A 27,388-nucleotide genomic window follows, 5' to 3' on the forward strand; every position below is an offset into this window, starting at 1 on the left:
TGCTTAATTTTACAAGATCAGCCAAGATCAGTTTAGTTGCTGCCTTCCAGACTTTCCTATTTTTTTTTTAGGTGAGTGACAAAGTGCTAGTGCACCCTAGGAAAATATTTGCATATAAACCCTAGAGCAGGGGTCTCCAACCTTGGCAACTTTAAGCCTGGAGTACTTCAACTCCCAGAATTCCCCAGCCAGCTGGCTGGGGAATTCTGGGAGTCGAAGTCCTCCAGGCTTAAAGTTGCCAAGGTTGGAGACTCCTGACCTAGAGAAATGAAGTGGGGGGAGTGCTACAGGCCAATGCTTTGTTTGGAAGTGTGCCCAGTTACCCAAGAAATAAGGACAAAAGTAAGTTTGGGTCATAGCATCCTGCAAGGTTGAGATTGTGTAATTCCAGGGGTTTCCCCCACCTCCACTGTCTTCTGGTAAACTGGATATCCTATGATGGGCCATGCCTACCACTGCAACCACTTTGTGAACAAGTTTGCCATGAACACAATTTTGCAACTAGGGCAGCCTCATGTTATTGAAGTTCCTTTTCTTCCCACTGGCTCAAAGGTAAGGTCTATCCATTTTCCTAATCCTATCATTTGCTTCCTTCAAAAGTTGGGGGATACAAACCAGGAGTCCCATCAGCTCTGTTCATTCTCAGGGGGAGGAGGGGGCGGGGCTGCCAAACAAGCATACAAGTCTTGTAAAGTCACTTTTCAAAACCAACCCCAGTGATGATATGGTTATTATTATCCTTTTTTAAAAAAAAAAACTATGGGCCAAGAAGGGAAATAGCTGGGCAATTGGATTACACAACGGAGTTTTAACCATTCCAAATATTCTGCCTGGATCGAAAATGAAGACTAGGAAGGAGGGGGGGGGAGCAGAGAGAAATGAAGACAGCCCATCTCCGAGTCCCAAGGAACAGCAGGAGGAAAACAAGGCCTCGGCCAGGAAATCGTTGGCCGATTGTTCAGGCTTTTTGTTTATTTATAAATGAAACAGTTCTGAAAAAATTCCCAGGGAGTTAAGATTAACCCAGTAGAAAGGGAGGTTGAGAGCAGTTGTTAAACCAAGCTTGAACTACTTTACAGGGTTGCAGTGAGGATAGGATTAGGTTACCAGATCTGACTTGCAAGACCTCAGCCAACCATGAGGGGGCAGGTAAAATGAGATGACTCTTCCAATCCCCTCTTCTATAATTTTTAGCTTCCTGGGAGCAGGACAAAACAAGCTACTTTTACTTAGCTGCTGAGGAGGCCACACGTTGTCCAAAACCTAAATTTGTTTACACATGGTTTAGTCAGTAAAGTGCAACTGGCTAGGTTTATACAACACACTTAAGTTACAAACTGGAGCTTCCAAACCACATTGGCTTGGGTTTGCGCGCAACATATGAAGCCAAAACAAACCACGCTGAGGCTTATTATTTGGGCCTGGTGCTCGAAATGGTTGGCATAATCAGATGTGTTATACAAACCAATTTGATAACTAGGCTGACTTCTTTGGTGGCACCGGGAGTTTTGTGAACCAAAACAATATACTTAAATTGGGGCTGTGTGTAAGTTGCACATTAAGCATTAGGTTAGCTCAGTCAACTAATTTACTTTGCAGATTTCTGTTTCTGTATAACAGGAGGGAAACTTGGAGTGGGGTGGGGTGGGGGAGCAAATGTTACCTCTGGCATCCCATTTATTACCCTGGAGCCGCATTAAAGTGGGAGGGCTGAAAATTTGGGATTTCTGAGAATTTTTTTAAGAGGTTAACGGGTGGGAAGGGAAAGGGTGCCATTAAGTTTGCAGAGGCTTACAAGTCTCGCTGTGTTCCTTAAAAATTCCAATGATTTCCCATACATTTTTCCAAGATAAGAGTAAAAAATAAGTACAGATAGTCCTCAACTTATGACCACAATTGAGCCTAAAATATATGTTGCTAAGTGAGAAATTTGTTGAGTGAGTTTTGCCCCATTTTACGACATTTCTTGCTATGTTTGTTAAGTGAATCCCTGCAGTTGTTAAATTAGTAACACGGCTGTTAAGTGAATCTGGCTTCCCCATTGATTTTGCTTATCAAAAGGTCACAAAGGGGATTCACATGACCCCAGGACACTGCAACCGTCATAAATGTGAGTCAGTTGCCAAGCGTCTGAATGTTAATCATATGACCATGGGGATCCTGCAATGGTCATAAGTGTGAAAAATGGCCGGAACTCACTTTTTTCAGTGTCGTAACTTTGAACATCACTAAAGGAACTGTTGTTAAGTCGAGGACCACCTGTACTCGATATATGATCACAATTGGGACTGGAACTTCGGTAGCTAAATGAGGGAGTTGTTAAGTGAGACACATCCAATTTGACAACTTTTTTGCTGTGGGCGTTAAGTGAATCACAATTGTTAAGCAAATCCAGTTTCCACTATACACTATAGTTGCTTGTTGGAAACCAGTTGGGAAGATCATAAATAGCAATCGGATGACCCAGGGTATTGCACCCATCATAAATAGATGCCAATTGTCAAATGCCCAAATTTTGATTACATGACCGCTGGGCATTGGGACAGTCATAAGCAGAAGGAGTAGTCTCATCATTTTTTTCAGCATGTTGTAACTCTGAATAAACTGCCATACTGTTGTGACCTAGGCCCAAGTAGTTATTACCAGAAACAATCAGTCCTAAACAAATCTATTTTATTAGAACAGCTGAGAATTACTTCATTCTCAGCTCAGTCCAAATTAATTGCAAAACAAGTCCTTCAGAAAAAGTCCTTTAGCCCTATCACAAACCTTTATCTTCTTTGGCACTCTGTCAAAGGCTTTTCTTGGCAAAGCCCACAAATTTCAAAAACTAGAGACGCCGACTTAAAACAGATGTAGCAACGTTGCTTTCCTACAAAGAGCCTAAGAGCCGTTGCTGCTCTTAAGCCTTATGGGAGGGGCCAATCATCTCCTGGCCTTACTCCCGAGTTGTCCTTGTTGCTTTAGGTGCTCTTGCCTTCTGGCAGCTCTTTGCATGCATGCACTAGGAACAGTCTCTTCCTGTTCCTCTGCCTCTCTGCTATCTGCTGTACACCGCCCTGAGTCCTTCGGGAGAAGGGCGGTATAAAAATCTAAATAATAAATAAATAAAATAAATAAATCTGCCTCTGGAGGCTCCAGAGTCCCTGCATCGCTCCCAGATGGCCTTGGCCCCATCTCTGCCTCTGACGCAGAGCCCTCGTCTGGGCCTTCCCCTGACTCAGGACTGACCCATTGTCCTCTTCGCTGTCTGACTCCGCTGCCAGCTCTGCAGGCTGCTGGTGGACCACAACATGTGGTCCACCAGCATAAGGCCACACTTGGAATATCGCATCCAGTTTTGGTTGCCACAATGTAAAAAAGATGTTGAGACTCTAGAAAGACTCAACAAAGACGATTAGGGGACTGGAGGCTAAAACATATGAAGAACGGTTGCAGGAACTCGGTATGCCTAGTTTAATAAAAAGAAGGACTAGGGGAGACATGATAGCAGTGTTCCAATATCTCAGGGGCTGCCACAAAGAAGAGGGAGTCAAGCTATTCTCCAAAGCACCTGAGGGTAGAACAAGAAGCAATGGGTGGAAACTGATCAAGGAAAGAAGCAACTTAGAACTAAGGAGAAATTTCCTGACAGTTAGAACAATTAATAAGTGGAACGACTTGCCTGAAGAAGTTGTGAATGCTCCAACACTGGAAATTTTTAAGAAAATGTTGGATAACCATCTGACTGAGATGGTGTAGGGTTTCCTGCCTGGGCAGGGGGTTGGACTAGAAGGCCTCCAAGGTCCCTTCCAACTCTGTTGTTATATTATTATGTATGTTTAGCACTACCTGTATCAACCATCTGCAAGGCCTTTCCTCCACCAGGGAAAAGAGCCAAACGCCCAGTCTTACCACATCCTCTAAAATAGGGGTCTCCAACCTCCTGGCTGAGGGATTCTGGGAGTTGAAATCCACAAGTCCTAAAGTTGCCAAGGTTGGAGATCCCTGCTCTAGAACTCCTAGCCAAGATCTGAAAGTAAAATGCAGGTAAATGCCCAGGCTGGAGGTTACCTGCCTCTTCTGAACAAAAATTTAGGACAAAGCCATGCAGCTCAATGTCCTCTTCCACATCTTGACATGAGGTTAACAGCTTTACCTGGGTACATCAACTTGTTTAAACCACATGAAATCTGCGTTTCCTAAATCACTGTGCTACAACTGCAAGGGAAAATAAGAGAGAGGTGCCCTTGAGCATGTGCAAAGCATGTTCAGCACTCAAAATGTTGGCCAACAACCTAGCCAACTTCTGTGATTTAACCAACCCCTTTGATCTGTAGACCTCTCCCCCCCCCATGAGATGAAATTGTCCAAAATGCTGCATTTTGAATTCTCCTTTTTTCTCCATGCTGGGATGCATCATGCAACAGATAAACTCCAACATGGGCATGTAAATTCACTAAAAAAAAAATATCCATTAGGTTGTTCCTGAGCCATTGGCAAAGATTTCTGGCTTCCCAGAAATCACGGGATGAAACTGACTGAAGACACAATGCTGCAAATCAAGACCAGGGGTGAAATCCAGCAGGTTCTGACAGGTTCTGGAGAACTGGTAGTGGAAATTTTGAGTAGTTCAGAGAACCAGGAAATACCACCTCTGGCTGGCCCCAGAGTGGGGTGGGAATGGAGATTTTGCAGCATCCTTCCCCTGGAGTGGGGTGGGAATGGAGATTTTGCAGTATCCTTCCCCTGCCACGCCCTCCAAGCCACACCACACCCAAGTTACAGCCACAGAACCGGTAATAAAAAAAATTGGAATTCACTACTGATCAAGACACAGATCCTGCAGCTGACTCAGAAATGACTAGCCTGTTTCTACACTGGGTCATAGAACATACTGAATGTGCCTTGCTTGGTTTATGAGTGGCATGTCTTTTCAACCCAGCTTTTGAGGGATTCCGAATTGACTTCTGTCTTGAAGTGCCACATTCAGTTAGCTGCTCCAGTTTTACAATCTTGGCAATGTTACGGAGTGTGGACTTTTCATTCCCATGCTGGCTGGGGCAGCCTGGAAGATGAAGTCCATACACCCTAAAACTTGCCAAGGTTGGAAAACATTGTGTAGAGACAGTTTTGCTAGCTGGCGCTAGCCTTGTGGTCCCGCAAAAGGAAGCAAACTCTGGCTCTCCAAGGGATGCCTCTTGCGTAACATTTAACAACATGTTCTTGAATGAATTGGGCCACCTTAGTTAGGACTTACAAGACTTTATAGCCATCATTAGATCACCACAAGCTGGACCACAAGTAATGCTAGACCATAATGTGGCTAGTTTGCTTTTGACCTAGCAGGCTGTGGAAACTCAGCCAATTCTGGCTTGTGCAATAAACCATACTGACCTATCGGCATGCATGAATCACGGTACAATTTGTTTGTTCTGTTCTTCCCCTCCCCATTACTCTTCCCTCTCGGGGTACGCAGTATAATCTAAAATGCTCTGTGCTTCAGATGAAGTGCTGTAGTCCCCAAGAGCTTTATTTGTTTATTTCATATCCTGCTTTTTTGCAGGAACTCCAGGTGATCTCTTCCCCCCCTCCCAGCTGTCATATGGACTCCCATGAGCAAGGGTGGACTTTTTTTTATCTGTACCTTCACTCTTACAAGCACATCATCTACGTTCACACATTACTGAATCATGCAGTCACTGAATCACTGGCTGGATTTTGCACAATGCAGAGTCAGAAACCCTGGCAATCACCCTTTAGCCTAGTTAGTATGTGCAAAGGCTCTGTCTTTAAGGTACTACAGGAGAAATATGGCTGCCCCTCTGGAAATGCAGCTTGGAATGAGATCTCTTCCCTGCCTGCAATTGCTCTTAGCAGAAGAGATCACCGAAACATACTGAGTGCACATGCCCTTTTATAGCCTTAGAGCAGACCTTTTGCAAAAGCCCTTCTACGCTCCCATCGGCAGCATTCCAGAGAAATCTATGCTCCTGATTCCTGGCACTTGATCGTCCTTGTGCCGTGAAAAATAGACCAGCTTCTGGGATTCAGAAGAATGCTCCCTGACCCTTGGAGAGGACAAGATGTGTTTTTCAGCAATGATACGGTATCACCCCACTCCACCCTTCCTGCAATTTACAAGCCCGTTTGGCTAGCATGAAAAAAGTTGCAGGATTTCAAGAAAGAACTTGAAATGTTGTTACCACTGTAACAACATTGCCAAAAGGGCACTAAGATTTGTTAACCTAATCTTGCATAGCTTCTTTGGTAATATTGTACTACTAACTAGAGCGTCAAAACATTTGCTAGACCAATTCTTGCATACAGCTCATCTGTCTGGAACCCGCACTGCATATCGGACATAAATACAATCGAGAGAGTCCAGAGATATTTTATGGGAAGAGTCCTCCATTCCTCTACCCGCAATAAAATATCTTATGCCACCAGACTCCAAATTTTGGGCTTAGACAATTTAGAACTACGCCGACTTCAGTCTGACCTACGCATAGGTAAAAGTAAAGGTTCCCCTTGCACATACGTGCTAGTCGTTCCTGACTCTAGGGGGCAGTGCTCATTTCCGTTTCAAAGCCGAAGAGCCAGTGCTGTCAGAAGATGTCTCCGTGGTCATGTGGCCAGCATGACTCAATGCCAAAGGCACACAGAATGCTGTTACCTTCCCACCAAAGGTGGTCCCTATTTTTTCTACTTGCATTTTTTACGTGCTTTCGAATTGCTAGGTTGGCAGAAGCTGGGACAAGTAACGGGAGCTCACCCTATTATGTGGCACTAGGGATTCGAACTGCTGAACTGCCGACCTTTCGATCGACAAGCTCAGCGTCTTACCCACTAAGCCACCGTGTCCCTCGACCTAAGCATAGCACATAAAATTATCTGCCACAATGTCCTACCTGTCAATGACTACTTCAGCTTCAACCACAACAATACACGAGCAAATAATAGATACAAACTCAAGGTAAACTGCTCCAAACTCGATTGCAGAAAATATGACTTCAGTAACAGAGTGGTCAATGCCTGGAATGCACTACCTGACTTTGTAGTTTCTTCCCCAAGCCCCCAAAACTTTAAGCTTAAACTCTCTACTGTTGACCTCACCCCATTCCTAAGAGGTCTGTAAGGGGCGTGCATAAGTGCATCCGCGTGCCTACCATCCCTGTCCTAATATTCCTTTTTACCAGGGGTGAAATGCTCCCGGTTTGGACTGGATCACCTGATCCGGTAGCGATGGCGGCGGGTGGTTCAGAGAACCAGTAGCAAAAATCACTGCCCCCCCCATGCCCCTCATGCCCATGTGATCATCAGAGGGTTTTTTTTTTACTTTTCTTCAGCCAAAAAAATGCTTTTAAAAGTAAAAAAAAAAATGGCCACACCCACCCAGTCACATTACCCCACTACCAAGCCACGCCCACAGAACTGGTAGTAACAAATTTCACCACTGCTTTTTATGTACTCTTTTCATATATTTAAATTATGTTTATACTTTTACCTGTTCTTATATATGCTAGACAAAATAAATAAATAAAATAAATAAATAAATAAATAAAAACAACACCGGGGTGGTGGGAGGACCCTGTCAAAGATGGGCCAGGTCCTCCTTGAGGCTTATCTGGCACTCCAGTCATACTAACCTTGAACAGCTTCATCTACCGCTGGACCATTCATGGACCTGGATTGCTTGAGAAGATAATTAGACTCTGATCTGGGGAGGGGGGAAAAAAAAGGTATCCTCCAGGCCTTTTTTTTTTTTTTAAATCTCTGGGACGGGTGCCTGGCATTCCTGAAAACTAGAATTTTGAGTTGCTTGACGGAGTTACTGCTTTTTGTTTCAGAAAAACTAAAGTATGCTTGAGTTAAAACCAGGGACATTATTTTCATTTAGAGCATACTTGAAACTTATAACCAAATCTGACAGATTGATGAGGTCAGCCTTAATGCACTGTTTTAATTCCATTACTGAACTCTTCTTGGCTGAGAAGAGTTACCAGAGTGTTTGAAATCAATTGCAGGCATCCATAAACCGAGTGCCATCTTTATTAAAATTGCCTCTCCTGCCTGCCCCATGTCGCCTGATTACGTGTTGCTGCCATAGTGGACCTTTTTGCTAAAATTGCCATCCGCTTTTTTTTTTAATCGAATGCCTAGACATAAGTGTTTTTCTCTTGTGGTTTGAGTCTTCAATTCTATAACTGTTTGAAATGCTATTTATTATATGTCTATTATATACTATTATTATGTGTTTTCTGAAGGAAGTAGCCCAGTGGTGGGATCCAAGTAATTTAACAACCGGTTCTCTACCCTAATGATTTCTTCCAACAACCAGCTCACCAAACTGCTCAGAAAGTTAACAACCGGTTCTCCCGAAGTGGTGCAAACTGGCTGAATCCCACCACTGAAGTAGCCTATCCTCAGATAGACTAGGGAGTATGCTAGAGAAACTTTTGAGGACCCTTGTCTCTTTAGTTACATCCTTCCAGTCTGCAAGAACATTTTATTTTATTGTTTGTTAGGATAGGCAGAAGAATAATTACCTGTGATTTCCATGAAGATGGAGAGATGGTTTTACTTGCTGGCATATTTTAAATAGTTTTTCTTTCATTTCTCAAATACCAAAAAAAGCACCATTTCTCCATCAGAACTGATTACAGAAAACATAAAATACAAGGAAACTGAGTCGCTCGGTGAGTGAGATGGGCCGCTTCCAAATTGAAAATATATAAAATAAATAAATAAACCAGTAATTAAAGCCTAGCTAGAGAAAGTGAAATAGACACCAGGATTAAAAATAAAAAAAAGCATTGTCAAGAGATTATTACTAATCCAGTTTTGCCAAAATCAGCATGAAAAAATAATATTAAGCAGAATCTAACTGGCTATAACAGCTGTTTTTTTACTCAAAGCAATTTCCTTATAAAAAGGTTGAATAAAAATAGCCACGTAGACAACCCCTTCCTGGAATCTGACTTTCTGTCTGGATTCTTATTCGATGCTAAGTTATCAGGGCTGGTAAACCAGAGTTTATGGCTTAATGCAATGTGTGAATGCATCCAATTGTAGCTTAACTTAATAATTATTGGAATAATGTGTATCCTAGCACAATACTTGAAACAAGTAAGTTTAATACCATTTCATTTGGTTCTGATTTTTCTGACTTTTGTACGTTCTGAAACTTAAAAATTACCCTACTGAAGATAAATCTTAGTTACAACATTATTTTCTTCTTCAACAGCTAACTGATTTTCTAATATCAGCACTGTTTCCCCAAATATAAGACATCCCCCACAATAAACCCTAGTGCTTATTTCAGCGCCCAAAAGAAAATAAATCCACGTCTTATTTTTGGAGAAACACAGTATAAAATTTAGAGCACAGCTGGGAACCCAATCTCATCGATGCCTTCTTACCCATTGCTCTGCCTCCAGTTCTTACCTGCCAAATTTACAATATCAACAGCGTATTGCTGAGCTCTTTGGACTTTAAGGAAGTAAGAAAAATTGTTGCAAATACAGAGATGGGATTCACTCCACTATCTTCTTGCAAGTCCTGACTTCCTTGGTGCTCTTCCGCTGGGCTGTTGGAAAAGGATCAGATAACAAACTCTGACATGGTTATCGACTAATGATAACCAATTTACATGCTTGGACAAGGGCTGTTGCCTAGACCACAGTGTATTTTTCTGGCTTTGGCTGCCAGATGGTGTTCCTCCAATTTGTAAGCTCTGGGTGGAAGTAGGCAACCAGGAGTCTTTTGCAATTTCAGTCCTGCATCATTTGGTTCAGACCGGATCGCTCGATCTGGTAGCGATGGCAGTGGTGGTTCAGAGAACCGGTAGCAAAAAACCCTGCCCACCCCCATGCCCAGCTGAGCCGCACGATCATCAGAGGTGGTTTTTTTTTACTTTTAAAAGCATTTTTTCTTCGGCCAAAAAAATGCTTTTAAAGTTAAAAAAAAGCCTCTGATGATTGCGCGGCTCAGCTAGGATCGTCAGAAAAAAAAAGCATTTTTTTTACAACCTCTTCAGCCAAAGAGGTTGTAGAAAAAATGCTTTTAAAAGTAAAAAAAAAAAAAGTTGGCTGTGCCCATCCAGTCACATTCCCCCCCCCCCAAGCCACGCTCACAGAACCAGTAGTAACAAATTTTACATTTCACCCCTGCCCCTGCCCCAAACATGCAAATCCACTTGCCGGATTTATATACCCCCATTAACTAAGTTGGTACAACACAAGCCACCACAACACTTTTTAATCTAGTGTACTATGAAAATCCAGCCTATGTAGTTCAATTTATAGTTCAATGAATCATGTGGATTGACTGGGGATAAGCACTTTGTGAGCTGGCGAACCACAGATTAACCTTCTAAAGTGTAGCCTAGAATATTGTACAAATCTAGCCTATTTTTTTTTCTGTGTGTGGAACAGACTCTTAGGACTACCATGGCTGGACCCATGTCAGGCTATTGTAGTTTATTCAACAAACCAAACACATGATTATATAAACCGTGGGTTAGTTACAGTGTATAAATCCAACCAGTGCTTCTTTTTCTACATTCGTCATTCCTCCCCCCTCCCAACAGATCTCTAGGAAGTGTTGAAAGGATGTTGCATTTCAAGTAGGAGCATGCAAGCTTTTTCAGGCCACCCATGATATTTAGCCTTTGCACAGTGGTGGGATTCAAATAATTTAACAACCAGTTCGCCCGGGGTCAGGTTGGCTGGTGTGGGAGGCGTGGCCCATCCCCATTGTCCAGCTCCGCCACACATGCGGGATGACCCTCCCGCGATGGCCAATCTGACCCTGGGTGAACCAGTAGTTAAATTACCACCACCCCGACACTATCAAAGTGGACCCTGGGCACTGCGCTGCAATGGAGAAAAGAGAAATGGTACTCCCGAGGTAAGTCCTGATGGCCCTTCCCCCTCACTTTCCAAGTCACTTTCTGGCAGGGGGCCCGGCTCGGGGGGCGCAGACACAACACTTCCTTTCGTTGAACTTAAAAGTAAATATAGTTCATAGAATTATCCCCCAATAAATTAAATACTTTTCTCCTTTTTAATCCCATTTTGATTTTGGCGGCTGCTTTTTAGGGCCTGGTGGTTGCACCCAGAGCTTTTGAGTTGTGCACCTCTCTTTAAGAGGAGTGGTGAAATTTTTAAAGGTCAGTGCCCAACTTGCGAGCAAATAAGCATTGCTGTCAATAACAGGACTGGGCTCCTTTTACATTCCTGCTTGTGGTAAGCCCTAACCCAGTTTGGTTTGACGCAGCTCAGTGTGCGATCTTGATTGCCTTCTAATTTCCTCCCCTTTGGTTTATTTTCAATAGCAGAAAGAGTACTAGTGGCCTTTGCACAGCTAATGAGAAGCTGCAGAACCTCACTCTGCCTGGCCAGCTGCCTTGACTAAACCACCGAGCGAGCCGATGCCTGGATTTCTACCAATCCTCTTGAAAACAGGATTAATTGTTCCATACTAAAAAGAAAATTATTACGTAATTAAACTGAATGTCACAACTTTTTTTTCCCACTTCCCAACTCAGCCCAGCTTATACTAAAGCAGCTGTCCCTCAATACACAAAACATTTTGTGTGTTTTTCTAACTATGTGTAACTGTATGATAAAGTCTCAATAGCTTCCACAAAAGGAACTGCTCCTTTTTTGGCTGGATGTATATAACGCATTAAACTATAATGTGGTTTGTTTAGCTTAGTATGTTGCATGGATCTAGCCAATTGATTTATCATAATTAAACAAATCACAATTTAGCAGACATACCCAAATTAGTAAGATATCTGAATCTTATTTTCCCTCCCATATAACATGCAGGGTCCTATGATTTTTTAAATATCTATGATATGCTGCTCTTTGATGACATCCAAAACCAAGTGAGGTACTGCCAGCCTGCAGAATTAAAATCTGCTTTGCTGTCCATCGTGCAGTAAATCCCCAGGATATTATAACTATTTGCCTGGTCAAATAGCTAAAGGCATATTTTTCCATGAGCAGTTTCAAATTCAGTCAATAAGAAAAAATATAAAGCAGACTGAAATCTCCTGAGCAGGCCTGGTTACCTGATTTCCCCCATACAGGTAGAAATTGACTTAACTTCCTCCTCTGGGCCTCAGTTTTTAAGGTCCTATAGGAGATGTCCTCTTAGTCTTTAAATTTCAATCTGGTGCTCAAAGTCCAGGGCCCATTCTGAATTGCTACAGGCTGTCAGGGGACAACTTGGCAATGCAGGATTTTTTTTATTTTCTTAGTTCCACTCCAAAGCAGTTGGCATGAAAGCCCCACTGCAATGCTGCAGAAGGCAAAAAATGTTCCTTGTAAGAATAGCAAAAGCGGCAACATTACATCTAGATGCAGGACGAAGGGTGGGAACAAGCAGGAAAGATGGAGGATGAGTCAGAAATGAAACTTACTTGTCGGGAGGGTGTAACAGTGCTTTCCTTATCAAAAAGTAGTGGTGGTGGAAACAGTATGACAAGAAGGAACAAGAGAGAAATATTAAGAGACAAATTTAGATGGCACCAGCCAGCAGGTCTTCACGCACGCATGCGCACCAGAAACTATAAGACCAGGTGGCCGCTGTGCACCGGGTGGCTGCTCTTCCGGTTTCCGCAGCTTTCGCAGGTGTGATCTCACTGGCTGCCGCACCGGAATTCCAGAAGAGCAACGGGTGACGGCTCGCGTGCCGAGAGAGATGGCTCTGTGTGCCACTTCCAGCACGCGTGTCACCATTACGGTTCTAGGTTGTAGAAGGTAACAATGAAGGTAACAGCATTATTATTATTATTATTATTTATTAGATTTATAAACCGCCCTTCTCCCGAAGGACTCAGGACAGCCAGAGTAAAAAGAAACAATATACAGTTAAAATAAAATTAAAAAACTTATTATACAGTGTGGCCGAAATTAAAATAATTAAGAATCTAAAAACCCCAATTAAAACCAAAGAGAAATTTAGAATTTAAAACTAAACAATTTAAGAAAGCCCTGCACGAACAAACAGATATGTTTTCAGTTTGCGGCGAAAAGTCCGAAGGTCAGGTATTTGACGTAAAGCATGGTTTCATTATAAAATGGCAGCACTATATAATCAGTTTAAGATGCTGGTTTCTAGCTGACCCCACCAGATGTTTTCACCTCTGCTATTAAAAACAATTTTCAGAAGTTCCAGCCTTGAGCAGAGATTCATTCTAAAACTCAACACTGGAACAACAGTGGATTGTGGGAATTTGCACAAGGCTGATATTCCTATCTGCCCTGCACAAGAATTCAGAATATTATAATTTGTGGAAGTGTTGACTATGTACTTTCTGTCAAGAAATCCTGTTTGCCTTCTTTACCTGCACAGATCCCAAAATCCTTTTAGGGGGAAATTAGCACTATACATTTCTTAAAGCTCGGGTTTTCTTAAGACTCTTCAAAAAAAAAAAGTTAATTTGAGCTTCCAGCCTCTTCTTTTTATTGCACTGCATGTTTAATGTAACTTTTTTTCCCCAGCAATCAAGTGAGAAAAGACTAAAAGGAATTAACCTTTTGGCTTTTGCTGGGTCCAACTAGCCATGATGTAATATTAAGATATGATATTGATACCCTCCTTTTGAAGCATAGACTCCAGGTATTCCCTCCTCTTACAGGTATTCCTTGACTTAAGACCACAATTGAGCCCAACATTTTTATTGCTAAGTGAAACATTTGTTAAGTGAATTTTGCCCCATTTTACGACCCTTCTTACCACAGTGGTTAGGTGAATCATTGCAGTTATTAAATTAGTAACATGGTTGTTAAATGAATCTGGCTTCCCCGTTGATTTTGCTTATCAGAGAGTCACAAAAGGTGACCACATGACCTTGGGACACTATAGCAGTCATAAATGTGAGTCAGTTGCCAAGCGGCTAAATTTTGATCCCATGACCATGGGGATGCTGCAACGGTTGTGTGAAAAACGGTCTTAAGTCACTTTTTTCAGTGCTATTGTAACTTTGGTCACTAAATGAACTGTTGTAACTCGAGGACTACCTGTATTTTCCCCCTAGAACTACTACCCTGTGAAGTAGTTTGAAACTGACTAGCCAAAATGACCCTATGACCGTGATGGCGAACCTATGGCAAGCGTGCCTGCGGTGGCACGCAGAGCCCTTTTTTGCTGGCACGTGCGCCATCATCCCAGGTCAGATCCCCGTGGCGTTTCTTTTGTGAGCTTCTGTTTCCCTGCAAATGATGAAACAGAATGTCAGCACATGTGTGCATGTCTGCGTTCGCACACAAGTTTCAGTTTAGGCATGCGCGCATGCGTAGTTTGGGCATTCAGTGTCAAAAAGTTTTGCCATCACTGCCCTATGAGCTTCCATGACAAGTGGCTGGATTAGAACCTAGATCTCCCCAATTGTCGCTCAAGATCATAATCGCTACAGCCAACAGCTTTGAATGAAAAGGATTTATTTCAAATACTGAATTGTACTTTCAACCTTCGTATGCGAGGCTTGGATTAACAGCCTCTACTGCTCTCCGTAAAACATGGCTTCAGCCAAGCCTGTGACTAAGATAGGCTCTATAAAACACGAAGAACAGAGATTTAGAGTAGGTGACAATACAGTAAAGGTAGTCCTCAACTTATGCCCACAACTGAGGTCAAAATTTATGTTGCTAAGTGAGAAATTTGTTGAGTGATTTTTGCCCCCATTTTATGACTTTTCTTGCTGCATTTACAGTTAGTAACCCGGTTGTTAAGTAATCTGGCTTTCCCATGGACTTAGCTTGTCAGAAAGTGGCAAAATGGAATCACATGCTCTCCCCTACACTGCAACCGTCATAAATCTGAGTCTGTTGTCAAGCATCCGAATGTAGATCATGGGCAGAAGTGGGTTTCAGCAGGTTCTGACCAGTTCTAGAGAACTGGTAGCAGAAATTTTGAGTAGTTCGGAGAACCGGTAGTAAAAATTCTGACTGGCCCCACCCCCCCATCTATTTTCTGCCTCCCAAGTCCCAGCTGATCAGGAGGAAATGGGGATTTTTGCAGTATCCTTCCCCTGGAATGGGGGTGGGAATGGATATTTTACAGTATCCTTCCCCTGCCACACTCACCAAGCCCTGGCATGCCCACCAAGCCACCCCCACAGAACTGGTAGTAAAAAAATTTGAAACCACTGATCATGGGGATGCTGCAACAGTGGTAAGTGTGAAAAAAACGGTCATACGTCGCTTTTTATTCAGTGCCACTTTGAACAGTCACCAAGTGAACAGCTGTAAATCGAGGACTACCTGTAGTAGTAACCTGTGTAACCTGTGCCGGGATTTTTAATCTTCCCCAGCCAATGGCCATTGTTGGGAGCTGCAGTAACACACCTAGCAGGGGTGAAATCCAGCAGGTTCTGACAGGTTCTGGAGAACCAGTAGCGGAAATTTTGAGTAGTTCGGAGAACTGGCAAATACCACCTCTGGCTGGCTCCAGAGTGGGGTGGGAATGGGGATTTTGCAATATCCTTCCCCTGGAGTGGGGAGGGAACAGAGATTTTGTAGTACCCTTCCCTGAAGTGGGGAGAGAATGGGGATTTTGCAGTATCCTTCCCCTGCCACGCCCACCAAGCCACGCCCATAGAACCGGTAGTAAAATAATTTGGATTTCACCACTGACACCTAGGACCGAGGTGGCCGCACGCGCGCGCGCGCACACACACACACACCCCGCCCGCCCCGTTGCCATTGGGCGACCATCCGGCCACCGCTACCCCTGCCCTTCCCTTACGTCACACAGGCGAGCTCGGCCGTCCGAACCTCCCCGCCCCGCCCCCATCCGAATGGCGTCACCCGCTCTCCATTCATACCTTCCGCACAGTTTCCCTCGCCTGCCCATTCACCAACTTCCCTCGCGGGTTCCGGGAGGCGAGACGTCGCGCCGCTTCGGCCTTCTCATTGGCTTCCGGCCGCGGCGACCTCAGCTTTGGAGGTTGGCGGAGCGAGCGGTGGGGGGGGCGGGGCGGAGGGGGTGAGGTGGAATAGGGCGGGACGAAGGAAAGGCGGGGAAAGCCCGGATGTGACCAGGGTGGCAGTCAAGCTCGCCGGGAAGCGGCGCTTGAGTTCCTAGCGGCGGGAGAGCGAGGCTGCGGAGGGCGGGGCTGATGGAGGGAGAGCGAGGGCCTCTCGGGGTAAGGGCCGCCTTGGGCATCGGAGCGACGGTTCGGGGCAGCAGGGAGAGCGGGGTCCCCGGGGAGGCATCTGGCGCAGGGGCGTGGAGCAGCTCTTCCCGGCTCCAGGATGTCGGCGAGGGCGTGAGAGGCTGCCTGTGAAGGGTGAGGGTCACGGTTTCCTCTGGATTCGAACGCCTGGCTGCTTGTGGAAGCGATGGCCGGCGGGAGCTGGGTGGGGGATGACTTTCCTAATAGGCCAAATAAAATGGTGCAAGGGGTAGGGTGGGGGGGGGTGGCTGAACACGGGTCCTTTTCCGCCCTGGAAACCCGGGTCTGTGATTTCCAGAGCGCAGACCTTCTGCGTATTCTCAGAGGCACTCTTTTCCTGGCTATTTTATAAGGGCGGCACTTTGAACCTTGGCGCTACGGGGGATGGGGGAAGCAACGGAACACTCCGCTCCCCAGGATTAAAATGAGTGAAAAAATAGGATGTGTTGAATTAATTTCATTTCTTCTTTCTTTCTTTTTCCCCCCACCCCTTCCTTTCTCCCTCCCAAGGAATTTCAGGTGACATTTTAGTTTCATAACAGGAGATAAATTTGGTGAAGAAATACAGACCACCCTAAGGCTTATTATTTGGTGAGCTTTGTAGCCAAAAAAAAAGGGGGATTTTAGTGAAGTTAATTGTAGCGTACCCCCATTGCTGTGCTAGCTACCATGATGCTCTTGTATCACACAATATTTGAGAAGGTGCTCTCCTGTATGTTCTTTGCTACTTGCCCTTTATTCATTTATTCTGGTGAGATCCTGGTTTGTGAAGCAGATGTGGCACAATTGGAGGAATGTGGAATGAAAGCTAAACTCCTTTACAAGCATTTAATATCCCATTATCTAATCCAGCACTGCCCGTTTCCACAGTCCAGATCCTCCTTTTCTATTTATTCACTAGTTATTCCAGTTCTGCTAAGATATTAAGCAACACTAATTAAAAGTTTCTTCCCTGTCGTTTTAACGTCATTTTATTTTATTGTTCCATAGTGAAAGAATCTTGAGTACTGCTGATAACTAACTCATGGACAATAAATTGTGCTTCGGTCTGGCCTGCTATCTGAAAGATAGGGCTACCAGATGTTGGCTGCAAAGATCTAGAGCGGGGGTATCCAACCTTGGGAACTTTAAGCCTGGAGGACTTCAACTCCCAGAATTCCCCAGCCAGCGAAGCAAAGCAAAGCTGGCTGGGGAATTCTGGGAGTTGAAGTCCTCCAGGTTTAAAGTTCCCAAGGTTGGAGACCCCTGATCTAGAGGACCACTAAATAGCATCAAAGAGACAGCCATTCTAACTCATTGCTCCCATCTAGCAGTCCAAGTGGATTTTTACAGAGCGTTTTTAGATGGCTTCCAGTTGTGCTCTACTGCAGCTCCTAATATCTCAGCCAGCCGAGCCAATAGGGAAGAATTTGGTGATCCTAGGAAAAATGCAATCTGCACGGGAAGGGAAAGTATAATTGGATGGTGTTGATAGACTTTATACCAGGGGTGAAATACTCCCGGTTCGGACCAGATCGCACCCCCCACCGCCCAGCTGAGCCACACGATCATCAGAGGGTTTTATTTTAACTTTTAAAAGCATTTTTTCTACAACCTCTTCGGCTGAAGAGGTTGTAAAAAAATGCTTTTAAAAGGTTCTGGAGATCAGGCAATTCAGCTGGTATCGTCAGAACCCTTTAAAAGCTTTTTTCCTCTGGCGATCCCAGCTGAGTTGCCTGATCATCACAGGCTTTTAAAAGCATTTTTTACAACCTCTTTGGCTAAAGAGGTTGTAGGAAAAAATGCTTGTAAAAGTTAAAAAAAATAATAAGTTGGCCATGCCCACCCAGTCACATTACCCCCCAAGCCACACCCACAGAACTGGTAGTAACAAATTTAACATTTCATCCCTGCTTGTACGTTATGTAGAATAAGTTTAGTCCAGATAAGATTGGAAAAATACTGCCAGCCATTAGTCAGCTGTCAACAATATTGAATTAGATGGACAACTTATTTCTATCAAAGGAAATCGATTTCTACTTCTAGGGTGGAAGAAGGCCACATATGGCTCCCCGGTCAATTTTTGTAGAGCTATCGTAACAAGCTGCCATGTTTCAGCTGCTTGCTGAAAACTGGAAGTGTAATTTCCTGCCATTTGTTGTTGAAAGGAGTTGTGCCACTCTTAGAGTTGCCACATTTTAAAAGAAAAAAAAATGTCCAACAAAATCTAGAAAAGTTTCTGGATGTATGATATGTTCCTGCCAGATGGACTTCTTCATCTTATTGCTTTGCGTATTGCAGCCCTTTCCCCACTTTCCCCCCAGCCCCAAATTTTTCCGCTCCTAACTTTCAAGAGCTTTCATGGCCTGGTAAGTAGGGTTATAGCTGGGAGTAGACAGATCTTGACAGCTGCATATAGGACCCAAACAAAATGTGACAGATAACATTTCAAACGTAGGTGATAGAGGCATGGAGAGGGAAAAAGTTGACTCTGGACTGGCCAAGCTCTAAGATATTATGAGACAATATTTGGTCTAGATGAAATGCTAACTCTGGACTAGGAAGATCTAAATAAAATTCATGGTTTTCCATGGAACTCACTGAATGGCATTGATTTATTTCCCAGGGGATCCTACCTTGTTTGTGTGTGTATTTTAAAGCATTGGTTTTGGAGCGTATAATAACAGATATCCTCATTTCACTAGGTTAATATAAAATGAAATGCTGAAATGGGGGCAATCTTGATGGCAAACAAAAGCAAATTATACAAGTGGCAAGATTTTGAAAAGTAATTTATCCTGAAACTGATTTCATAACTAATAATATATAGGAAATGTGCAAGCTTATACCTGTTTTTGTAAAACAGCATCAACATTACAGAACTTGATATTTATAGTACTGATTAGAATAATCCCTCAAAATGATATTGTCAGTAATTTCATGAGCGTTGGAGGCTGATTGAATTGGGATAATAGAATCAAAATCTATGAATTTATATCTAATTGAAAATTAAGGGATGTGGTAGCTCAATAGCTAAGACGCTGAGCTTATTATTGGAAGATCGGCAGTTCAGCGGTTCGAATCCCTCGTACCACATAACGGGGTGAGCTTCCATTACTTGTCCCAGCTTCTGCCAACCTAGCAGTTCGAAAGCACTTAAAAATGCAAGTAGAAAAATAGGGACCACCTTTGATGGGAAGGTAACAGTGTTCCGCGTGCTGGCCACATGACCACGGAGACGTCTTCGGACAGCGCTGGCTCTTCGGCTTTGAAACAGATGAGCACTGCCCCCTGGAGTCGGGAATGACTAGCACATATGTGCAAGGGGAACCTTTACCTAAGTGAGAATCGTCATAGATTCTCAGTTGAATATTATTATACAATTCAATGTTATTATGCACTCTTAAGACCAATGCTTTAAAATACACAAACAAGGTAGGTATTGACTTTATTTTGATTATAGACAAGCTTGATATTACCACCAAGAACATTAAGTTGAAATCATTGTAATTCTCAGATAACTTAGCCATAGCCTCCATTGTGAGTGATCAGAGCTTCTCCGGGTTGTAGCCTAAAGCAGGAATCCCCAACTCCCAGTCCATGGACCGACACCAATCCACGGTGTGCCAGAAACTGGGCCATACAAACAAGTGAAACCCCATCCACAGGATGCAGGCAGCATGTGAAACCATGCTTCCTCTGGTCTGCGGAAAAAACCTTTCTCCATGGAACTGGTCCCTGGTGCTCAAAAGGTTGGGGGCCACTGGCCTAAAATGTCTGAGGTGGTCTAGCTTGCTTGTTTCTATAAGGTTTAGAAATATTGGAGTTGGCCAAAACAAAGCCAAGTTTTACAGCATCCTGGCTAGAATCTCTGGGCTCTGGAATGTGTTGTGCCATTTCTTCAGCTGTTTAAACATACTCATGTCCCATAGGTAGATCGTTACAGCTATAATGGATGATTTAAACCTGCACTACAGATTTTTAAACTGGAGGAGGAGGATCCGGGAGATTCGAGAGGTGCGAGCCATTCGTTACCAAGAGAGGTTCAAACACATCCTTGTTGATGGAGACACATTAAGGTAGTTTGTCATGTTTGAATGTTGAAAGAAACTTGAATGGGGGACGTCTATCATATATTTAAATGGAGAGCAGAGAGTGCTCAGCCTAGGGAGGGTACATATTGTCTACTATTTGAGCACATTTAGGATTTCTACTTTTTCTGAAAAGAAGGTTTAATGTTTACAGTTTTTTAAAATGACTGGAAGAACCAAATCCACTGAATAAATTTGAGCAATTAAAGACAATGTTTTATAGTGACATTCTGTCAAAAATTCAAAAAATATTCTAACCACTTGAATAGTATTACCTAAAACAAGGATTTCAGAATATTTCAGTCTCCTGAACAAAATGTGGATTTGCCTTTGAAAATGCATATCATTTCTTATTTCTTTAATAGGTTGGCTAATCTCCAAAACATCTTGAACTCTAGTCACCCTAATGAGAGCTCGTTTGATACAGTGATTGAGGCCTTTGGCTAGAAATGGGGAGACCATGAGTTCTAGTCAAGCCTTAAATACAAAGCCGACTTCCCAAAATGCTGCTAAAGACAACCGTAGAGACTAGTTGGAGCAGCCATAATGTGACCCTAATAAACTAACCTAAAGACTGATAAATAAATGCTTATACAGGTTTTTTTTCCTAATAAAAGAAGAGAAGTATTTCAAATTATAATAAGTATTCCATGTTTTAATTTTGCATGTCTTTGCTGGATTTTTGCATTCTGTATTTAAAACTACAGAGTTCACATTGTTCAAAAACATACACACATATTGTGTATGTATGTTTTTGAACAATGTGAATTCTGTAGTTTTAAATCGGAGGTAGCAACCTTAACAGCCTCTTTTGCTAGTTAGTTTTTGTGAGATCGTGTTTCCAGTCATCTTACAACAGCAACATTAATTGGGGAGGGAAGTGTGTTTTATCCCATCTTTTGCAAGGATGATGGAATGCTTAATGGTGCTCTGTTTCTTTCCATTCTTTGGATAATTAATTCTACTGGGAGTCTTAGTGCTTGTATTGGCATATGAGTATGACACAAGATATATTTATTTTATTTATTTGTCACATTTCTGAACTGCTTATCTCCCTCAAAGAGGGACTTTTGAAATCCAATATACTTTTGATCCCAAACTGTTATCTAGAAAGCTGCATATCTTTTTTTTTTTTAAGAATTGGCAAACTCTGGTTCCCATTATCTGTCTGAAATGACTTTGCAAGTGATTAATTCCTCTTGTTGCTATTAAGCACAGAAACCTCGGAAACCAAATATTGTGGCAAACTAAGCATCCCTAGCTAGAATGTTATTTATTTTCTCTTGAAGATGCTTCTGGCCAGTTAAACATAAATATTTTTAGGGGTGGGCACAATGTTAAGCCCTGAAGATTAGCCTAGCATCTTCCTTGGCATCAGATATCCATTCTTGTTTTTTCTTTTGTTCTTTTGTAATGTCACACATTTTGGCTTGAGTATTGGGGAATCTGACCATGTATCTTTTCTGCAGTTACCATGGGAACTCTGGAGAAGTTGGTTGCTACGTTGCTCCTCGCCCGCTGACCAAAGACAACAATTATTTTGAGGTAACTGGTTTGGCTCACCATCTGGAAAGTCACTTTCAGCATTAGAGACCCTCTCTGACATACTGTCCTTCCTTCTCTTTTTATTACTTTAGAGAGCAAGCTTAGAATGATTTGATACTAGTTGTACAGAGGCAGAGTTTTGCTAAACATTGATTAATTTTAAAAGATTTTCCAACAAGAGATATTTGACTGTAGAATAAGTTGCCTTTGATTGTGGGTAAATTTTCTTCCATTTTTTTAATGTGATGGAAGAGAAACATTAAATATAAAGGAGCAAATCTTTGAACTATATTTAGTTCATTTAGCTAAATTAAATTTAACAGAATATAATTGAAAATGTTTTCCCCCCTGGTTCTGTTAACATTTGGGGATACATCCTGTGACCTGTCACTCAATAGCTCTTGACTCAAAATGGTTGTGCAACCTTGGACCAGGTGGGCTGTTTTATGAATCTTCTCTTGGACAATGAATTTTTATGTAAACTGCTACTATTTCAGGAAGTTTTTCTCCAACTTTCCCTATCTGTAAGTCAGTATTGAAGGTAGATTTTTGTAATCTGAGACAACCCCCTCACTCCAGGTGTGTCAGGAATATGCTTCTGGAATTCCCAACTTATACCTTATATAATAAACTTATGCCTTATACACTGTAAGCCGCCCTGAGTCTTCGGAGAAGGGCGGGGTATAAATGTAAACAAAAAAAAAAACACTTAGTGTGACGATTGGGAATGCTATGAGATATAACCCCAGTATAGTTGGAAATCAGGAAAAAGGTTTCATTGAAGAATCAAAAAGATATTTTTTTGCTGAGCAAGAAAGTTGGAAGGAAATCACTTCCTTGTTCAATAATTTCCTTGTATACTAAGCCATTGTGCATGAATGCTGAACTTCTTATGTAACAAAGCGGTTGGCTACTGTCATGAAAACAGAAGCACTATATTGTGTTATGGATCCATCTCTGGTATTTAGAAGCCTTTGTAGATCCTCATGAGCAGAGGGGTGCAGTGGAAGTGCTTCTAAATAATGTGGAAAAAAAGCTAATCAAAATATATTTTCTTAGCCTTTATATATTCCACAACTTGATTCTTCTTGTCTGGCTTTTTGTTCATTGTAACCATCATGCCACTCAACAGAGGTTTACAGAGGTTGTCCAAAATTATCTCCGGAATTCAAAGTTTTAAAAAAATGCATTCAATTATTTTTCAATTAATTTATATGCTTGCTGTCTGGAATCCTTTCTAGAAATTCTGTGCAAAATCAAAATTATAGAGGTGCACATTTGCACAAGGTTGCTAGTAATTATTAAGAACAAAGGGTACTTTAATGGGGAGGTTGAGTGATGAATGCCTTTTTTAAAGCAGCTACAGAGTTCATGTCAGGAAAGACTGTCCTGGGAACCTTTTGGCTGGCAGTTCATTCTTATAAATGTTACTTTCCTGCCTAGGTGGGACAAATGAGATGGATGTCTTACATTATATTATTTGTCCTTGGCTTTTGTTCAGGCAGTTGGTAAAACAACAGATATATTCAGCCCTTGACTCCTTTTCACATTTTGTAAAGACAGAGTCATCATCTTTTTTAAAAAAATTGCATGGGTGAAAAGTTTTGATGTACCCATTCTTTCAATTTGTTCTAGGTATCAATTGTGGACAGTGGTGTGCGTGGGACCATTGCAGTAGGACTGGTGCCTCAATATTACAGTTTGGACCATCAGCCTGGATGGCTACCACATTCGGTTGCCTATCATGCTGATGATGGCAAGTAAGTTAATAAGCTTGGCAGACCAGAACATAACACTCATCCTGTGTATCTGGCTTTGTCTAGATAGGTATAAGGAATAAGCCAGGCAGTACTCAATTAAAGAAGCCAGGGTCAGTTAAATGTCGGCTTACAACTTTGATAACCACCGGCTAGATTGCCTAAACATGGATGAAAACTGTGAATCCCTATAAGATCCATGGTATTAGAGTGCATACATGACACCTGTCTGCATTTAGCAGAGAATGGGGATGATATTTTTATATATCAGTAAAAAGTTTTTTTTAATTCATTCACTTAATTCAGTAATTGTTAAATGCTGAATACTTATGAAGAACGTATCACAGTCATGTGTGTGTATTCATATATGTTCTGTTTTATTGTGTGTGAATGTGTGAGAAACTGAAATAGATGTGGTAGTATTCCAACTTGTGAAAAACGAGATGAAATAGATTTGTGGATCTGTCAAACTAGAGGTATCTTCTCTGGGATTACAAAGCAGATCTAACTGTACTGTTGTTATTGAGCATCATATCATGTTAGCATACTGTTGATTAGTTGTCCTCCAGGAATCGTTTAAAGTTCTCTCTGAGATTTACAGAGATTTTATCTGAGATTTACCTTATCCAGACTTTACAATGGTCGAGCCAAGGGACGTCAGTTTGGGACAAAATGCAATTCTGGGGATCGGATAGGCTGTGGGATTGAGCCAGTGTCCTTTGAAGTCCAGACAGCACAGATATTCTTCACCAAAAATGGGAAAAGGGTAAGTTCTGACTCAGCCTGTCATCTTTCCGAGGTTGGTAAAATGAGGACCCAGATTGTTGGGGGCAATAGGCTGACTCTGTAAACTGCTTAGAGAGAGCTGTAAAGCACTGTGAAGCGGTATATAAGTCTAAGTACCATTGCTATTGAACTGAAGGTACCTACTGCAGCGGTGTTGCTAAACCAAAGGATATGTGGGTTTGGTTTGGTTTGGTTTGGTTTGGTGTTATGATGGGACAGCTTCCTGGGAATTTCATGTACCTTGTCTTATACTCCAAGTGAAAAAGTTGGGAGCATAAATGAACATAGAATATAGAGGAGACATGAACATGTTCCCACCTCCATCCCAATAAATTGAGTGACTTCCCCAAAGCAATCCACTTAAATTCATGACTAAGATTTTATTTGATTTAGGGGTCTTCTGCCTGTCATTCTTGTAACCGTTCTACCAAAGTTAGAGAGAATGTGAATGTGTCAAAATATGGATTATACAAGTTAGGGCTAACGAAGAATGAGCTTGCATTTTTAAACAATTTCACAGTCAATAGGACAGTATACTTAGGTATAAGAAACTTGCCATACCGGGGGGGAAAAACCAGTAGCTTTTTTTTAATCGGATGAAAGAATTCAAATTATGATTCTCCCCCTCCACTTGCAATCCAGAATGGTATAACCCAAGATCTCTGCCAGCTAATTCTGCCACTTCATTCTGTACAGTCTGTAGAATGGCTTTTTTGTATGATTAGCCAGCTAGATTAAACTGATCTATGTAACTGTTGCCTCCTTTTAACAGGTGGGCTCAACAATAATGCCACTCTCGCCAGAAGGTCTCTTCCCAGCCGTAGGGATGCATTCACTGGGTGAAGAAGTCCGGCTCCATCTCCACGCAGAGCTGGGCAATGAAGAGGAAGATGACAGCATTATGATGGTGGACAGTTATGAGGATGAATGGGGACGACTGCATGACGTGAAAGTCTGCGGCACAGTAAGTGAGCGCCTTTGGGGAAGGAAGCAGAACGCCAGAAACCAGGGGTGGGGGCTTTCCTGTGGTCCTTGAATAGAGGTCCACTGGGGATAATGATTTGTGTTTGTGAGCCTGAGAGTCTGCATCCTTCAATATGTTATCATCTATATGATCTTTGATCTTTAGAAAAGGAAAACATTTTTTGTTAGCATTTTTACATTCAGAGGTGAAATTGGATTGCCTTGAAATAGAGTGGTAGCTTTACAATGCTTGCTTTAAAGTATATATATAGGTTTGTAAATAAGAGCAAAATCTTTAACCCTAACCCCCTATCAAATAACTTTCTACAATAGGCCAGCAAGCCTCCAGAATGTATTCTTGGTGATGGGGGATTTTTTTCCTGGGGAAACAACAAAGACAGAAATATCAGAAGGAAGGTGTTGTGTTCTGAAGCTTACTTAAGATTAACTTAGAGGTCTGTTCTGTGATTTGGCATCAAGTTTCTCTGCTCAAGGCCTGCTTTGTATATACAGTACTAAGTATCTTACTGGCAGTGGAAGATGCTGCATAATTAAAGGGGAAAACTCTGTTCTCCTCATGACAGAGGGAAGAGTCTGATGGCAAGTAAGAAAAAAAAAGGATGCATTTTTTTTTCACTTCCAGAATGCATGCCACTCCCATATGCTTGCAGGTCAGAGCTGGCAGCTCTTCCGAAACTTAAGTCTATACTTTTGTTTGTTTGTTCATACATTCACTTCTTCCATTCCTATAGCTGCCCATCTCAGCCAAATGATTCTGGGAGGCCTGCAATTCTGCACAGTGTAGTAGAGAAAGGCATGTGAAAACAGCACAGCCAGTCCCATTTTGGATTCCAGCAAGCTTTTGCTACAAGCCGAATTCCCTGTCAGAAGATGAAACCACAAAGGCTGACTCCCAATCACTTTGTTTCTTTCTCTTCCATTATACACACACACACCCCTCTTAGCTGATCTGAGCAGCGTGTCAGGTTTCTGGGACTTTGAATAGGGGGCAAAAAGCCTTCTTAAGGGTGAAGAGATTGAAGCTTGTTCTTGTAGGCCTCGCTCATTAGTCATAAGAGGATGAAATCACACAAATTTTGAGGGGGTGGTGGTGGTGGTGGTGAGGGGATTTTTATGCTCCAGGGAGGAAGCCATAACTTCAGGGAGTTGGCCATCTAGACAGCAATGTGACTTTTGTTGGCTCTTGTCATGCCCAGACCAGCAAAAGAAGGATCAACAGGACTTCTCATGCCTGGTTTTGGAGTATTGTGGAATGAGTATAGAGAAACACCCAGAGCACGTTCCTGGTTTTCAGTATGCAGGTCTATGAGGCCTGTGGTTATCATAGTGCATTACATTCTCTGCAGCTCAGCTCTGTGGATGGACCAGCTTCCTTACGATATCAGAAAGAAGTAGCTTGGCTGCCAATACATTGGCTGCCATCCAAGATGACAATTTAGGCTCATACTCTGAAGCGCAGCATCGGCAAGCCAAAGAAAGGATAGTTATCTGCATTGTGAGAGCGGGCTGTGTAGGTGCCAACGGAAGATAAGTTCAAATGACAGATCTGGGCCCCTGTTTTCAGACTGGGATCTTGCCTTGCGCTGACAGCTTGCTGAAGTCCAAAAGGGAACGGTTTGTGCCTGGGCTGTTCTTCTCTTCCCTATTGCAGAGTTACACCCAGAAGCAGAGAGCGGGTTAGCAGCTGGGAGGTCACCCAGCATTCCTCCTGGGGCTCTGACTATGTCCATGGGCTGCCAGCTGCTTCTCTCTGTCCTGCTGCTCTTGAGATTTTTCTCACTCCCATTTAAAAACATTTTGTCCTGTCTCTTGTGGTCTCAAATTGATGCTTGGCAGCTTGTGTGAAAATTCTGAAATCCCAGTGGGGAACTGAAGAAAGGGGGCTTTTCCCTTCTTTGGAGACTGTGGGATAGACATGATGACATAATCCTATCCTGGTCAGATCCAGCTAGTGACTTGGTGCTGCTTCTTTAGGCACATGTTGCAAAGGCTCGCTGGCGTGTTCCTCTTCATTTGTGCCTCATTGGGAGCCATGCTCTCTAGGGACCTACATTTTATTCCTTTAGTCTTTCTGT

At 42.6% G+C, this 27,388-nt stretch overlaps 1 protein-coding gene and 1 long non-coding RNA gene across 7 annotated transcripts in view; one reads left to right on the plus strand and one right to left on the minus strand.

The window, feature by feature from the left end:
- Window positions 1-812: 812 nt before the first annotated feature.
- LOC131190109 (uncharacterized) lies at window positions 813-15,950 on the minus strand. 2 transcript variants are annotated; one of them, XR_009153226.1, is made up of 5 exons: window positions 15,821-15,950; window positions 12,413-12,738; window positions 9,427-9,568; window positions 3,232-3,374; window positions 813-3,092 (listed from the first exon to the last, which is right to left on the minus strand). It is a non-coding gene; the product is annotated as an uncharacterized LOC131190109 (long non-coding RNA). The 2 variants fall into 2 exon arrangements; XR_009153225.1 differs by having other exon boundaries at window positions 813-3,374.
- A 73-nt stretch (window positions 15,951-16,023) lies between these two features.
- The window catches only part of SPRYD3 (SPRY domain containing 3), a 53,445-nt gene continuing 42,080 nt past the window's right edge, over window positions 16,024-27,388 (plus strand). The window contains exons 1-7 of one of the 5 annotated variants that reach the window (XM_058167079.1): window positions 16,040-16,285; window positions 16,682-16,762; window positions 20,083-20,229; window positions 21,711-21,786; window positions 23,422-23,546; window positions 24,174-24,309; window positions 25,102-25,293. In XM_058167079.1, coding sequence (XP_058023062.1) covers window positions 20,102-20,229; window positions 21,711-21,786; window positions 23,422-23,546; window positions 24,174-24,309; window positions 25,102-25,293 — 657 coding nt within the window. In that variant the 5' untranslated portion in view covers window positions 16,040-16,285; window positions 16,682-16,762; window positions 20,083-20,101. Of the gene's footprint in view, window positions 16,286-16,681; window positions 16,763-20,082; window positions 20,230-21,710; window positions 21,787-23,421; window positions 23,547-24,173; window positions 24,310-25,101; window positions 25,294-27,388 lie in introns of all 5 variants that reach the window. The other 4 variants (XM_058167078.1, XM_058167080.1, XM_058167075.1 and 1 more) reach the window with 4 other exon arrangements.

Source organism: Ahaetulla prasina, chromosome 2 (genome assembly GCF_028640845.1).
Source record: "Ahaetulla prasina isolate Xishuangbanna chromosome 2, ASM2864084v1, whole genome shotgun sequence".
NCBI lineage: Eukaryota > Metazoa > Chordata > Lepidosauria > Squamata > Colubridae > Ahaetulla > Ahaetulla prasina.